We start from the raw sequence: 17,362 nt of genomic DNA, 5'->3' as shown, positions 1-17,362 counted from the left end.
ACCCCTACACATCCTCCCTCACTCCTACACATCTTCCCTCACCCCTACACATCCTCCCTCACTCCTACACATCCTCCCTCACCCCTACACATCCTCCCTCACCCCTACACATCTTCCCTCACTCCTACACATCCTCCCTCACTCCTACACATCTTCCCTCACTCCTACACATCCTCCCTCACTCCTACACATCCTCCCTCACTCCTACACATCCTCCCTCACCCCTACACATCCTCCCTCACCCCTACACATCCTCCCTCACCCCTACACATCCTCCCTCACCCCTACACATCCTCCCTCACCCCTACACATCCTCCCTCACCCCTACACATCTTCCCTCACCCCTACACACCCTCCCTCACTCCTGCACACCCTCACTCCTACACACCCTCCCTCACCCCTACACACCCTCCCTCACCCCTACACACCTTCTCTCTCTCCCTCCCCCCAGCCTAAAGCAGCTAACGTGTTAGGAGCGGTGAACAAGCCCCTGGCCTCAGCAGGCAAACCCATCCAGAGTAAAGCATCACGCATGGAGACGGCTAGCAACGAGGATAGTACCTCAAACCCCAGCTCTCCTCAACGCACCAAGACCAGGTACACACACCTCTTACCCTAGACCTGGCCCGTCCTCCTGTCTCCCTGTACCAGACATGAGTGTCTCTAACCTGTCCTCCTGTCTCCCTGTACCAGACATGAGTGTCTCTAACCTGTCCTCCTGTCTCCCTGTCCCAGACATGAGTGTCTCTAATCTGTCCTCCTGTCTCCCTGTCCCAGACATGAGTGTCTCTAACCCGTCCTCCTGTCTCCCTGTCCCAGACATGAGTGTCTCTAACCTGTCCCTGTACCAGACATGAGTGTCTCTAACCTGTCCTCCTGTCTCCCTGTCCCAGACATGACAGTGCAGAGGACCACAGTGAGAATGAAGACATCATGAAGAAAGGAGACACCTCTGACACAAAGGTAAGTGTCTGAAATGTATTGTGTAGCTCCATGAAGTTACTTTAAGATGATTTGTACATGAAATGTGAAAATGTTAATATCAGGGATATTGACCTGCATTGGTTTTTATATCACAAATGCTAAAAAGTTAGCACTGGGGAACGGTGGCCGGTTAAAACCAAAACAATGGTTTCTATCCATACCTTATCCCATACACTGCTTACAGGGGAAGCAATCCAACGTGTCGTTTAACTATCCCACCAAGTAAGACTCATTTACTGAGAAAGTGTATTTTCACTTGGAAATATATCTATTTGTTCTTGGGTAATCCAAACAAGCGATCAATCAGTTACCTGTGTTCCTCAAAGTAACACAAACTGTCAAATCCAACTTAGTCGACACTACTGTCTCCTTACAGTCAAATAGCAGTTCGTTGACAATACGACCTTCTTACAGGACAGTGACAAACCCCGGGGCCGTAAACGAGGCGCAGCCTCCAGTAACCTTGACGACAACCCTTCTCCTAAACCCAAGCGCGGCCGCAAGAAGGCAGCAGCAGTAGTCGACCCCGAGGACCAATGGGGAGAGGAGTCCCGACTCGGCGACGCCCAGACGGAAGACGAGCAGAACAGCCCGCCCAAAAAAGGGCGTAGGGGGCGGTCCACGAAGGCTGCAGCAGTCAATCAGGAAACTCCAGCTAAGGGGAGGGGGCGGGGTCGGAAGAAGGCAACTCCTCCCCCTGAAGAAGAGGATGAGGGAGGAGAGGAGGAAGAAGAGGAGGAAGAGGAAGAGGAGGAGAATATCGAGTTGAAGACTAAGGGAGGAAGACCAGCGCGGGCGGCAAGGAGATCGACACAAAGGTCAGAGGGCATTTGGTGTTTTTCTCCTTGATATGTGATGTAGCCACCTCATAAACCATCCTGTAAGATCTGTTACAGTTCTGTTGACAAGTATTCAGACCCCTCGACTTTTTCCACATTTTGTTATGTTACAGCCTTATTCTAAAATGGATTAAATAGTTTTTTCCCCCTCATTAATCTACACACAATACCCCATAATGACAAAGCAAAAACAGTATAAAAAAAACACACAAAAACCCATCACATTTGCATAAGTATTCAGACTATTTACTCAGTACTTTGTTGAAGCACCTTTTACAGCAATTACAGCCTTCAGTCTTATTGGGTATGACGCTACAAGCTTGGCACACCTGTATTTGGGGAGTTTCTCCCATTCTTCTCTGCAGATCCTCTCAACCTCTGTCAGGTTGGATGGGGAGCGTCGCTGCACAGCTATTTTCAGGTCTCTCCAGAGATGTTAGATCGAGTTCAAGTCCTGAGCGCTCTGGAGCAGGTTTTCATCAAGGATCTCTCTGTACTTTGCTCCGTTCATCTTTCCCTCGACCCTGACTAGTCTCCCAGTCCCTGCTGCTGAAAAACATCCCCCCAGCATGATGCTGCCACCACCATGCTTCACCGTAGGGATGGTGCCAGGTTTCCTCCAGACGTGACGCTTGGCATTCAGGCCAAAAAGTTAAGTCTTGGTTTCATCAGAGCAGAGAATCTTGTTTCTTAGGTGCCTTTTGGGATGTCATGTGCCTTTTACTGAGGAGTGGCTTCCGTCTGGCCACTCTACCATAAAGGCCTGATTGGTGGAGTGCTGCAGAGATGGTTTTCCATCTGGAAGGTTCTCCCATCACCACAGAGGAACTCTGGAGCTCTGTCAGAGTGACCATCAGGTTTTTGGTCACCTCCCTGACCAAGGCCCTTCTCCCCCGATTGCTTAGTTTGGCCGGGCGGCCAGCTCTAGGAAGAGTCTTGGTGGTTCCAAACTTCTTCCATTTGAGAATGATGGAGGTCACTGTGTTCTTGGGGATCTTCAATGCTGCAGAAAGGTTTTGGTACCCTTCCCCAGATCTGTGTCCCGACACAATCCTGTCTCTACGGACAATTCCTTCGACCTCAGTGCATGTCAGAGCAAAAACCAAGCCATGTCAACTGTGGGACCTTATATAAAGAGATGTGTGCCTTTCCAACTCATGTCCAATCAATGTAATTTACCACAGGTGGACTCCAATCAAGTTGTAGAAACATCTCAAGCATGATCAATGGAAACAGGATGCACCTGAGCTCAATTTCGAGTCTCATAGCAAAGGTTCTGAATACTTATATAAATAAAGTATTTATGTTTTTTGTTTTAATACGTTTGCAAACATTTCTCAACCTGTTTTGGCTTTGTCATTATAGGGTATGTATGTGTAGATTGAGGAAAACAATTAATTTAATCCATTTTAGAATAAGGCTGTAACGTAACAAAATGTGGATAAAGTCAAGCGGTCTGAATACTTTCTGAATTCACTGTAGACATTTATGCTCTTTTTGAATGATCTGTTATTTCAAAGTGAAATATTAACTGCGGTGTTGAAAGAATCACACATTTATCTATGTTTGTTGTCAATAACCTCTAAATCCTGTTGTTTTCCTTCCCAGTTCTGAGTCTGCTGAGTCCACCCCAGTGAAGAAGAGAGGACGGCCGGCCAAGGCAGCAGCACAGCCCGCCAAGAAACAACCAGCGTAAGTGTGTGTGTGGCAGGTGTGTGCATTAGTGATGTGGACCTTTCCCTTACAAGACGATTCGATATGTATGGAGAAACATGGGATATGATACAGGAACTATACATTATAGTCTGAAATGATTGGATGCGTTTGGGTTCGATACGATGCATTAACATTTGTTACGTTGACACATTCGTTTTCTACATTAAAATCTGCTGCTGATGGAGCTCATGAGCTGGGCCTCTCTGAGCTGTGTGTGTGTAAATGGTTTATGTCTACGGTGTGTACCTGATCTAGGGTTGCAAAGGGTCAGTAACTTTCCAGTAATTTTCCATGGCAAGTTAAGCCTGGGAATTTTGCTTAAATCCATCTTATAACAGTGAACCTTTTGTTGTGGGATACACATAAGGCAATTCTAGGTCTTGTGGCATATTTTGGTTAAACTATCCCCAATTCAATGGAATTGCAACCCTCTGCATGCACAGTGCATTCTTCCATCACATGTACAGCTGATTCTCAAGATCTTGCACACTAATGAGATGCTATTGAGTCCACACTACTAGCCTGTCTGAGCCAAGGACAACATGCTTTCTGGTAAGTTTTGATTACAATACTGGGTGGGGTGAATATATTTTATATGACAAGATTTTTTGTTAACTAGTAAATTGTAGCCTACAGCAAAGTGTGTTTAAATAATTTCTAACTTGTTAACAATTTCTGCTAGTTAGTTTTTGCTACCATGTGGGTTTTAGCTTGCTTGAGCCTGCTAACTGAGGAGTGTTAATTCACCTGTTTCCATACATGTTTCATTATAAAACATTTATCTTACGAAGGAGTTGTTTTAATCTAACTGCCTAGCTATTTATCTGTACATGGAATGGTATTTGTTTGTTTTTTTACACTTTTTTTTCTCATCTTTACAGGAAAATGCCACAGGCGCACTATCTGATGTGGAGACATTTCACTGCTGCTAATGTAGAAGGAAAAGCCGTGTACATTTGCAAATACTGTGCCAAATCATATGTGTAGAATGCAACAAAGATGCAGAATCATCTGGCCAAGTGCATAAAGTTCCCTCGGCGCTCACAACAAGCAACCTCTGACAAAAATCTCTCTACTTCTATTCGAGGTGAAAATGATGAATCTGACACCTTATCGATAGCAAAAGCTTATGGTCCTCCTGGAATCAGAAGTTTTTTGTTGTTGACTCAATGGAGGAATGTAGTCAGAGAAATGCTGATGAATGTCTTGCTCGAGCTGTGTAGGCAAACTGGTTCACCTCTGATGCTCACAGGCCATGTGTATTGAAAGAGATTTCATGAAGGTTCTTTGCCCAGCATGCACCACTCCAACCAGACATGCTTTATTACTAATTTGCTGGATGCAGAGTTCAACAGAGTTCAAGTGAAGGTCAAGCAAATCATAGAGAAAGCAGACTGTGTTGTAATCATCTCTGATGGGTGGTCGAATGTTCGTGGTCAAGGAATCATTAACTGCATCATCTCCAACCCTCAACCAGTATTCTATAAGAGCACAGACACAAGGGACAACAGACACACCGGTCTCTACATTGCAGATGAGCTGATAGCAGTCATCAATGACCTTGGACCACAGAAGGTATTTGCACTGGTGACAGACAATGCTGCGAACATGAAGGCTGCTTGGTCTAAAGTGGAGGAGTCCTACCCTCACATCGCACCCGTTGGCTGTGCTGCTCATGCATTGAATCGGCTCCTCAAGGACATCATGGCACTGAAAACAATGGATACACCCAACAAGAGAGCCAAGGAAATGGTTAGGTATGTGAAGAGTCATCAAGTTATAGCAGAAATCTACCTCACCAAGCAAAGTGAGAAGAATAAGAGCACCACATTGTAGCTGCCCAGCAACACCCGTTGAGGTGGTGTTGTCATCATGTTTGACAGTCTCCTGGAGGGGAAGGAGTTTATCCAAGAAATGGCCATATCACAGTCTGCCTGGATCATGTATTTTGGGAGGGAGTGTTAAGCAGCCTGAAACTCCTGAAACCTATAGCAGTAGCCATTGCTCGGATTGAGGGAGACAATGCCATCCTGTCTGATGTTCAGACTGCTTACAGATGTAAGAGAAGAAATCCGTACTGCCCTGCCCACTTCACTGTTGCTCCAAGCAGAGGAAACTGCAGTTCTGAAATGCATCAAAAAGTGTGAAGACTTCTGCCTGAAGCCCATACATGCCGCAGCGTACATGTTGGACCCCAAGTATGCTGGCAAGAGCATCCTGTCTGGTGCGGAGATCAACAAGACCTATGGTGTCATCACTACCGTGTCTCGCCACCTTGGCCTGGATGAGGGCAAGGTTCTTGGCAGTCTGGCGAAGTACACTTCCAAGCAAGGGCTTTGGGATGGAGATGCAATATGGCAGTCGTGCCAACATATCTCATCAGCCACCTGGTGGAAGGGACTTTGTGGATCTGAGGCTCTTTCCCCTGTTTCCTCCATCTTCCTCCACATCCCACCAACATCAGCCGCCTCAGAGTGCAACTGGTCCTTGTTTGGGAACACACACACACACACCAAAGCACGCAACAGGCTGACCAATACAAGGGTTGAAAAATTGGTGGCCATCCGGGCAAATTTAAGGCTTTTTGAGCCTGACAACGAGCCATTCTCAACCAGGTTGGAAAGTGACAGTGAAGATGAGGCCTCGGAGTCTGATGTTCAAGAGATGGCCATTGAGGAGGTCCAGGAGAGAAGACACGGAAGCCTGAGAGGAAGACAACCAAAGCTTTAGTTTCTAGACTATCATTTTACAAATGTATGTTGAAAACGTTTTTTGGAGATGCGATGGATCATTGGGGATCATTCAATATTCCCTTTCTCTTGTTGTTCAGTGAAATCATCCCATGTGAAGAGTCAAGTCATTTAATTAAAATTCAATTCCTAACTAAATTGTTTTTGTTTTTTTTCTATTGGAAGGGTTTAATAATTTGCAATTGTCTACTTATGAAAAGGTTTATGTTTCTGTCTCCATATGATATGGTAAATATATATAATGCAAAAAAACATCTACATTTAAATCGTATTAATATTAATTTGCATATATTTCCGTTAAATCCCACGGAACGTTTCCACCTCTGAATATTCACCAAAATGTGCAAATCTGATCCATAAGGGAAACTAGGCATCTACCAGCCCACTATCAGAATAGGGAGGGACAATGTACCTGATCTGCTCCATAAGGGAAACTAGGCATCTACCAGCCCACTATCAGAATAGGGAGGGACAATGTACCTGATCTGCTCCATAAGGGAAACTAGGCATCTACCAGCCCACTATCAGAATAGGGGGGGGCAATGTACTTGATCTGATCCATAAGGGAAACTAGGCATCTACCAGCCCACTATCAGAATAGGGGGGGGGGCAATGTATCCAATGTATCCTTTTTGTCCCCCCCCCTCTTTGGATCTGAAATCTCCATCGCCCACTAATTAACAGAGATTAAGTGTTTGAGCTAGTAATGTATTAATATTTATAAATTAGCAATGACATAGCCAATGAATATATATATATATATGACCCAACCAAATTCAGATAGAAATGTGAGTTATAGATCTGTAATTCTCATTAAAAGCAAGTCTAAGAAGCGGTAGATCTGTTCTATGTGCGCTTTCCGTGCTTAAGTATTGTTTTGCGTCTTTTACTTCCTGTTTTGGATCGGTTTGGGGTCCATGGACCGATGCACTTGTATCTTAAACATTTGAACCAGGGACCGATAAGTGTTGGTGAAACGTTACATCCCTAGTGTACGTGAAACAAATGTTTTGCATTTGTTTGCGTGTGTATGAGTGTGTGCAGCCCTTGTGTGTATGTCCTTGTGTGTGTCTAAACCAGCCTTCTCCCCTGTCCTGTAGGCGTGGCCGTGGTAAGGCAGCAGCACCACCAGCAGCCAAAGAGGAGTCTGAGGAGGAGATGGAGACACCGGCTGAGGAAGAAGAGGAGGAGCAGGAGGAAGTGGAGAAGGAGGAAGAACAGACCACTCCTAAAGTAAAGGAAACTTCAACTCTGACCCCTAACCTTTCACCCCTAACCCGAAACCCTTTAACCCCCAATTGGATATGCAGAAACTCAACCCTTTTGGTATCTTGTATGTTCTGACCAGCTCTGTCTTTCAGGGTGGGGGTCAATTCAGGAAGAACACTGAAATTCCAATTCTCTTTTTTCCTTTTCAATTAGCAAGAGGTGGAATTTGAATTTGGTTTACTTTCTGGATTGAACTGGGATTTAAATGCAATTGACCCTTGTTTTCTGGCTGTTTGTTCTTATGTTGAATGTTAGTTGGTTAAATGTCAGACTGTCTGGCTGTTTGTTCTTCACTATTCAGAGTAAAAAACTCACGGACACTAGAGAAGCTGAACCAAGGGTCGACACAGCTGTATTCAGACAAAAGACATGGCTTCCACCATGGTGGTATTCATTCCCCACTTTGGGTGGAGTCTCCTCCTTATTTCTAAACATTGCATCCTTCCTGCTAAGCAGGGAACTAAGTGATATGAGCCTTCAAATGGTTTCTCCCCTTATCAGTACTGTCACATGTGATTGTTTTTCCTGCACTCAGCCCCTCCCAAACTTCATTATGGTATACCTCATGTCTCTTGTGTATCTAATGATCCTATACTCTGAGTATAACAATGTTCAAAGTTTACTCCAGAATCCAACACTACATGACCAAAAGTATGTGGACACCTGCTCGTTGAACATCTCATTACAAAATCGTGGGCATTAATATAATATAGAGTACATAATACCAGGGTATATCTGGTGGTCTGTCTCCTCATGACTACATAATACCAGGGTATATCTGGTGGTCTGTCTCCTCATGACTACATAATACCAGGGTATATCTAGGGGTCTGTCTCCTCATGGCTACATAATACCAGGGTATATCTAGGGGTCTGTCTCCTCAGCTACATAATACCAGGGTATATCTGGTGGTCTGTCTCCTCAGCTACATAATACCAGGGTATATCTAGGGGTCTGTCTCCTCATGGCTACATAATACCAGGGTATATCTAGGGGTCTGTCTCCTCATGGCTACATAATACCAGGGTATATCTAGGGGTCTGTCTCCTCAGCTACATAATACCAGGGTATATCTGGTGGTCTGTCTCCTCAGCTACATAATACCAGGGTATATCTGGTGGTCTGTCTCCTCATGACTACATAATACCAGGGTATATCTGGTGGTCTGTCTCCTCATGGCTACATAATACCAGGGTATATCTGGTGGTCTGTCTCCTCATGGCTACATAATACCAGGGTATATCTGGTGGTCTGTCTCCTCATGACTACATAATACCAGGGTATATCTGGTGGTCTGTCTCCTCATGACTACATAATACCAGGGTATATCTGGTGGTCTGTCTCCTCATGACTACATAATACCAGGGTATATCTGGTGGTCTGTCTCCTCATGACTACATAATACCAGGGTATATCTGGTGGTCTGTCTCCTCATGACTACATAATACCAGGGTATATCTGGTGGTCTGTCTCCTCATGGCTACATAATACCAGGGTATATCTGGTGGTCTGTCTCCTCATGACTACATAATACCAGGGTATATCTGGTGGTCTGTCTCCTCATGGCTACATAATACCAGGGTATATCTGGTGGTCTGTCTCCTCATCTACATAATACCAGGGTATATCTGGTGGTCTGTCCCCTCATCTACATAATACCAGGGTATATCTGGTGGTCTGTCTCCTCAGCTACATAATACCAGGGTATATCTGGTGGTCTGTCTCCTCAGCTACATAATACCAGGGTATATCTGGTGGTCTGTCTCCTCATGGCTACATAATACCAGGGTATATCTGGTGGTCTGTCTCCTCATCTACATAATACCAGGGTATATCTGGTGGTCTGTCTCCTCATGGCTACATAATACCAGGGTATATCTGGTGGTCTGTCCCCTCATCTACATAATACCAGGGTATATCTGGTGGTCTGTCTCCTCATGGCTACATAATACCAGGGTATATCTGGTGGTCTGTCTCCTCATGACTACATAATACCAGGGTATATCTGGTGGTCTGTATCCTCAGCTACATAATACCAGGGTATATCTGGTGGTCTGTCCCCTCATCTACATAATACCAGGGTATATCTGGTGGTCTGTCTCCTCATGGCTACATAATACCAGGGTATATCTGGTGGTCTGTCTCCTCATGGCTACATAATACCAGGGTATATCTGGTGGTCTGTCTCCTCATGACTACATAATACCAGAGTATATCTAGGGGTCTGTCTCCTCATGACTACATAATACCAGGGTATATCTGGTGGTCTGTCTCCTCATGGCTACATAATACCAGAGTATATCTGGTGGTCTGTCTCCTCAGCTACATAATACCAGGGTATATCTGGTGGTCTGTCTCCTCATGACTACATAATACCAGGGTATATCTGGTGGTCTGTCTCCTCAGCTACATATTACCAGGGTATATCTGGTGGTCTGTCTCCTCATGACTACATAATACCAGGGTATATCTGGTGGTCTGTCTCCTCATGACTACATAATACCAGGGTATATCTGGTGGTCAGTCTCCTCATGGCTACATAATACCAGGGTATATCTGGTGGTCTGTATCCTCAGCTACATAATACCAGGGTATATCTGGTGGTCTCTCTCCTCATGGCTACATAATACCAGGGTATATCTAGGGGTCTGTCTCCTCATGACTACATAATACCAGGGTATATCTAGGGGTCTGTCTCCTCATGACTACATAATACCAGGGTATATCTGGTGGTCTGTCTCCTCATGGCTACATAATACCAGAGTATATCTAGGGGTCTGTCTCCTCATGACTACATAATACCAGGGTATATCTGGTGGTCTGTCTCCTCATGGCTACATAATACCAGGGTATATCTGGTGGTCTGTCTCCTCATGGCTACATAATACCAGGGTATATCTGGTGGTCTGTCTCCTCATGACTACATAATACCAGGGTATATCTGGTGGTCTGTCTCCTCAGCTACATAATACCAGGGTATATCTGGTGGTCTGTATCCTCAGCTACATAATACCAGGGTATATCTGGTGGTCTCTCTCCTCAGCTACATAATACCAGGGTATATCTGGTGGTCTGTCTCCTCATGGCTACATAATACCAGGGTATATCTGGTGGTCTGTCTCCTCATGGCTACATAATACCAGAGTATATCTAGGGGTCTGTCTCCTCATGACTACATAATACCAGGGTATATCTAGGGGTCTGTCTCCTCAGCTACACAATACCAGGGTATATCTGGTGGTCTGTCTCCTCATGGCTACATAATACCAGGGTATATCTGGTGGTCTGTCTCCTCATGGCTACATAATACCAGGGTATATCTGGTGGTCTGTCTCCTCATGACTACATAATACCAGGGTATATCTGGTGGTCTGTATCCTCAGCTACATAATACCAGGGTATATCTGGTGGTCTCTCTCCTCAGCTACATAATACCTGGGTATATCTGGTGGTCTGTCTCCTCATGACTACATAATACCAGGGTATATCTGGTGGTCTGTCTCCTCAGCTACATAATACCAGGGTATATCTGGTGGTCTGTCTCCTCATGGCTACATAATACCAGGGTATATCTGGTGGTCTGTCTCCTCATGACTACATAATACCAGGGTATATCTGGGTATATCTGGTGGTCTGTCTCCTCAGCTACATAATACCAGGGTATATCTGGTGGTCTGTCTCCTCAGCTACATAATACCAGGGTATATCTGGTGGTCTGTCTCCTCATGACTACATAATACCAGGGTATATCTGGTGGTCTGTCTCCTCATGGCTACATAATACCAGGGTATATCTGGTGGTCTGTCTCCTCAGCTACATAATACCAGGGTATATCTGGTGGTCTGTCTCCTCATGACTACATAATACCAGGGTATATCTGGTGGTCTGTCTCCTCATGACTACATAATACCAGGGTATATCTGGTTGTCTGTCTCCTCATGGCTACATAATACCAGGGTATATCTGGTTGTCTGTCTCCTCATGGCTACATAATACCAGGGTATATCTGGTTGTCTGTCTCCTCATGGCTACATAATACCAGGGTATATCTGGTTGTCTGTCTCCTCATGGCTACATAATACCAGGATATATCTGGTGGTCTGTCTCATCATGACTACATAATACCAGGGTATATCTGGTGGTCTGTCTCCTCAGCTACATAATACCAGGGTATATCTGGTGGTCTGTCTCCTCATGGCTACATAATACCAGGATATATCTGGTGGTCTGTCTCATCATGACTACATAATACCAGGGTATATCTGGTGGTCTGTCTCCTCAGCTACATAATACCAGGTTATATCTGGTGGTCTGTCTCCTCATGGCTACATAATACCAGGGTATATCTGGTGGTCTGTCTCCTCAGCTACATAATACCAGGGTATATCTGGTGGTCTGTCTCCTCAGCTACATAATACCAGGGTATATCTGGTGGTCTGTCTCCTCAGCTACATAATTCCAGGGTATACAGTGGGGAGAACAAGTATTTGATACACTGCCGATTTTGCAGGTTTTCCTACTTACAAAGCATTTAGAGGTCTGTAATTTTTATCATAGGTACACTTCAACTGTGAGAGACGGAATCTAAAACAAAAATCCAGAAAATCACATTGTATGATTTTTAAGTAATTAATTTGCATTTTATTGCATGACATAAGTATTTGATCACCTACCAACCAGTAAGATTTCCGGCTCTCACAGACCTGTTAGTTTTTCTTTAAGACACCCTCCTGTTCTCCTCTCATTACCTGTATTAACTGCACCTGTTTGAACTCGTTACCTGTATAAAAGACACCTTTCCACACACTCAATCAAACAGACTCCAACCTCTCCACAATGGCCAAGACCAGAGAGCTGTGTAAGGACATCAGGGATGAAATTGTAGACCTGCACAAGGCTGGGATGGGCTACAGGATAATAGGCAAGCAGCTTAGTGAGAAGGCAACAACTGTTGGCGCAATTATTAGAAAATGGAAGAAGTTCAAGATGACGGTCAATCACCCTCGGTCTGGGGCTCCATGCAAGATCTCACCTCGTGGGGCATCAATGATCATGAGGAAGGTGAGGGATCAGCCCAGAACTACACGGCAGGACCTGGTCAATGACCTGAAGAGAGCTGGGACCACAGTCTCAAAGAAAACCATTAGTAACACACTACGCCGTCATGGATTAAAATCCTGCAGCGCACGCAAGGTCCCCCTGCTCAAGCCAGCGCATGTCCAGGCCCGTCTGAAGTTTGCCAATGACCATCTGGATGATCCAGAGGAGGAATGGGAGAAGGTCATGTGGTCTGATGAGACAAAAATAGAGCTTTTTGGTCTAAACTCCACTCGCTGTGTTTGGAGGAAGAAGAAGGATGAGTACAACCCCAACAACACCATCCCAACTGTGAAGCATGGAGGTGGAAACATCATTCTTTGGGGATGCTTTTCTGCAAAGGGGACAGGACGACTGCACCGTATTGAGGGGAGGATGGATGGGGCCATGTATCGCGAGATCTTGGCCAACAACCTCCTTCCCTCAGTAAGAGCATTGAAGATGGGTCGTGGCTGGGTCTTCCAGAATGACAACGACCCAAAACACACAGCCAGGGCAACTAAGGAGTGGCTCCGTAAGAAGCATCTCAAGGTCCTGGAGTGGCCTAGCCAGTCTCCAGACCTGAACCCAATAGAAAATCTTTGGAGGGAGCTGAAAGTCCGTATTGCCCAGCGACAGCCCCGAAACCTGAAGGATCTGGAGAAGGTCTGTATGGAGGAGTGGGCCAAAATCCCTGCTGCAGTGTGTGCAAACCTGGTCAAGAACTACAGGAAACGTCTGATCTCTGTAATTGCAAACAAAGGTTTCTGTACCAAATATTAAGTTCTGCTTTTCTGATGTATCAAATACTTATGTCATGCAATAAAATGCTAATTAATTACTTAAAAATCATACAATGTGATTTTCTGGATTTTTGTTTTAGATTCCGTCTCTCACAGTTGAAGTGTACCTATGATAAAAATTACAGACCTCTACATGCTTTGTAAGTAGGAAAACCTGCAAAATCGGCAGTGTATCAAATACTTGTTCTCCCCACTGTATCTGGTGGTCTGTCTCCTCATGACTACATAATACCAGGGTATATCTGGTGGTCTGTCTCCTCATGGCTACATAATACCAGGGTATATCTGGTGGTCTGTCTCCTCATGGCTACATAATACCAGGATATATCTGGTTGTCTGTCTCCTCATGGCTACATAATACCAGGGTATATCTGGTGGTCTGTCTCCTCAGCTACATAATACCAGGGTATATCTGGTGGTCTGTCTCCTCATGACTACATAATACCAGGGTATATCTGGTGGTCTGTCTCCTCATGGCTACATAATACCAGTGTATATCTGGTGGTCTGTCTCCTCATGGCTACATAATACCAGTGTATATCTGGTGGTCTGTCTCCTCATGACTACATAATACCAGGGTATATCTGGTGGTCTGTCTCCTCATGACTACATAATACCAGGGTATATCTGGTGGTCTGTCTCCTCATGGCTACATAATACCAGGGTATATCTGGTGGTCTGTCTCCTCATGACTACATAATACCAGGATATATCTGGTTGTCTGTCTCCTCATGGCTACATAATACCAGGGTATATCTGGTGGTCTGTCTCATCATGACTACATAATACCAGGGTATATCTGGTGGTCTGTCTCATCATGACTACATAATACCAGTGTATATCTGGTGGTCTGTCTCCTCATGGCTACATAATACCAGTGTATATCTGGTGGTCTGTCTCCTCATGACTACATAATACCAGGGTATATCTGGTGGTCTGTCTCCTCATGACTACATAATACCAGGATATATCTGGTTGTCTGTCTCCTCATGGCTACATAATACCAGGGTATATCTGGTGGTCAGTCTCATCATGACTACATAATACCAGGGTATATCTGGTGGTCTGTCTCCTCAGCTACATAATACCAGGGTATATCTGGTGGTCTGTCTCATCATGACTACATAATACCAGGGTATATCTGGTGGTCTGTCTCCTCAGCTACATAATACCAGGGTATATCTGGTGGTCTTTCTGGAATAAGGACAGGGGCATGTCGTGGTAAAAAGGGCAATAGAGGATCAAATGTTTTGTTCTCTTTTTCTTCAAGGTCACAATAGTTAGTCCTTCCTCTTCCATTTCACCACAATACCGACCTGCTTTGATACTCAGGGACGATAGCGATCTCTTGCTTTTAGTTCAGTTATACATTATATATTTCACACACATTAATTCATCCTTAAACAAAAGATTCTGAATTTGGGTTTGTGATTAATCTCCACCACCCATTTCTTTTTCATATTGCATCAACAGTTTTTTTAAATAAAATCTGTCTACTTTAACTTGGCATCTTAAGCTTGTGTGCGTCTGCTGGGCCATGGAAACCCATTTCATGAAGCTCCTGACGAACAGTTCTTGTGCTGACGTTGCTTCCAGAGGCAGTTTGGAACTCAGTAGTGAGTGTTGCAACCGAGGACAGACAATTTTTACGTGCTACGCCCTTCAGCACTCAGCGGTCCGGTTCTGTGACCTTGTGTGGCCTACCACTTCATAGCTGAGCCGTTGTTGCTCCTAGACGTTTTCACAATAACAGCACTTACAGTTGACTGGGGCAGCTCTAGCAGGGCAGAAATGTGATGAACTGACTTGTTGGAAAGGTGGCATCCTATGACGGTGTCACGTTGAAAGTCACTGAGCTCTTCAGTACGGGCCATTCTACTGCCAGTGTTTGTGTATCGAGATTGCATGGCTGTGTGCTCAATTTTATACACCTGTCAGAAACGGGCTGAAATAGCCGAATTCACTCATTTGAAGGGGTGTCCACCCCACACACTTCTGTGTATATATAGTGTATGTTGAGTATTAGTTGGTTAAACATCAGACTGACTGTTGATTGGTTAAACATCTGACTGACTGACTCTCTGATTCCACAGGGTCGACGGAAGACCGGAGGAAGAAAAAGATGAACGGAGGACAAGAAAAAAAGGGAGAGAGAGGTGGAGTTGATCCTTGGACACTTGTCTTGCCTTCTCTAAAGGAGAGAGGGAGCGAAGGAGAGATGGAAGATGGGAGGGATGGAGATTAGACTTTTCTGAACTTTTCATACGCTGACGCTCCTACCGTTACACACACACACACACACACACACACACACACACACACACACTCTTATAACATCAGTATCAATAACCGTAAGTTGTTTTTGTGATGCATTGTGATATTGTTCGCCACATCTGTTCGAGAGAGAGATCTCAGCTGATGAAGATCCCATGAGTTGTAAATAGTATCTTTCATGTCTGTGTTATGGTTGTTTTGTTGATTGACTGACTGGGTGCTGTTGTATAGCTTTTAGCTCCTGTCTGTTCCAAATGCTACCGTATTCCCTATATATAGTGCTCTACTTTGGTCTCTGGTCAACAATAGTGCACTGTATAGGGAATAGGGTGTTATTTTGTCCCCGGATCTGAAAGTGCGCTACTTGTTTTACCTTCAAAATGAAATCAGTTTTTAAACAAGGCCTTTTGGCAATATTGTCTTTTTGTCATGTTCCCCTCTGTGTCCACTTCACCTGAAATCCTGACTTCGCCTGAAACCCTGACTTCGTCTGAAACCCTGACTTCGTCTGAAACCCTGACTTCGCCTGAAATCCTGACTTTAGATTTCCCGTACATTTTCTATTTTACTCTTTTTTGTGAAGTCAATCATGTAATTTTTCCTTTTGTAGTTTTTTAACAACAAAAAAAGTCAATTGGTTTGTTTACAGCATTGTATATTCACGCCTTGTTGAGTTGTCGTTTTGTTCTTTTTAAACCCTCTGGGAGAAAATTTCAGAATTGTGTCGGAATGTTGAATGTTTATTATAAATCAATAAAGTTTTAGTATTCGTTTCATTTGACACCTGGGTGGCACCTCCTGCTGCGATCAGATGTGGTTTTAGTGTTCGTTCCATTTGACACCTGGCTGGCACCTCCTGCTGCGATCAGATGTGGTTTTAGTCTGGATAACGCTGCGTTAGAGACTTGCTCTATGTCCCAAATGGCACCCCATTTATCATAAGAGTAGGGGTGTTAACCCCGGTGTTCTGGCTAAATTCCCAATCTGACCCTCATACCATCACGGTCACCTAATCATCCCCAGCTTCCAATTGGCTCAGTCATCCCCGCCTCCTCTCCCCTGTAACTATTCCCCAGGTCGTTGCTGTAAATGAGAACGTGTTCTCAGTCAACTCAAAGGTCCCTGGTCAAATGTTGTGCACTAGATGGGGAACCCGTGCCGTTTGAGATGCAGATCACGTCGTCACATCCACCCAGTCAGCTCCTGTCTGTCTCTGTCGTATTAATAAAGTTGTCCATACAACGGGACTTTCTGTGGTTTTCTTTATGTAATGTATACACTCACATTGTGTTGTTTTTGTCACTCCTACACACTGCAACTTCCTCAATCCTCTGGAGACCGTTTACAAAGTAAAGCAGTATGTAGGGATTAGGGTGCAGGCTTATTAACACGTGGGATTAGTTGCTATGGGAACTGGCCTCTAGTTAGTGAAAAGTACAGTTAAGTGTTTTTATTGTCATATGTTATCATTTTCTTATCTCTTTTGTCTGTCTCATCCACCTGGATGAAAAACAGACGGACACCAATCGAACTCATTCCCAAAGAGAGGTTCACAGAGTGTAGGGAGGGTGATTTATGCTGCGTGCCTGGTTGATGTGGGCCTTTAAGACCACCCTGGTTTCCTGAACAGCAACCCACTCTTCTGCAGCTT

General features: G+C 44.7%; 1 protein-coding gene across 4 annotated transcripts in view; it reads left to right on the top strand.

The window, feature by feature from the left end:
* LOC139552820 (sister chromatid cohesion protein PDS5 homolog B-like) overlaps window positions 1-16,958 on the top strand; it is a 95,117-nt gene extending 78,159 nt beyond the window's left edge. For all 4 annotated transcript variants that reach the window (XM_071364881.1, XM_071364880.1, XM_071364883.1 and 1 more), the window contains 6 exons: window positions 452-597; window positions 894-963; window positions 1,399-1,802; window positions 3,432-3,515; window positions 7,390-7,522; window positions 15,531-16,958. In XM_071364881.1, coding sequence (XP_071220982.1) covers window positions 452-597; window positions 894-963; window positions 1,399-1,802; window positions 3,432-3,515; window positions 7,390-7,522; window positions 15,531-15,563 — 870 coding nt within the window. In that variant the 3' untranslated portion in view covers window positions 15,564-16,958. The remainder of the gene's footprint in view (window positions 1-451; window positions 598-893; window positions 964-1,398; window positions 1,803-3,431; window positions 3,516-7,389; window positions 7,523-15,530) is intronic.
* The last annotated feature ends 404 nt before the right edge of the window (window positions 16,959-17,362 follow it).

This window comes from Salvelinus alpinus, chromosome 24 (assembly GCF_045679555.1).
Source record: "Salvelinus alpinus chromosome 24, SLU_Salpinus.1, whole genome shotgun sequence".
In the NCBI taxonomy this organism is placed as follows: domain Eukaryota; kingdom Metazoa; phylum Chordata; class Actinopteri; order Salmoniformes; family Salmonidae; genus Salvelinus; species Salvelinus alpinus.
The sequence above is the reverse complement of the archived record's forward strand: the minus strand, read 5'-3'. Positions and strand labels throughout refer to the sequence as shown.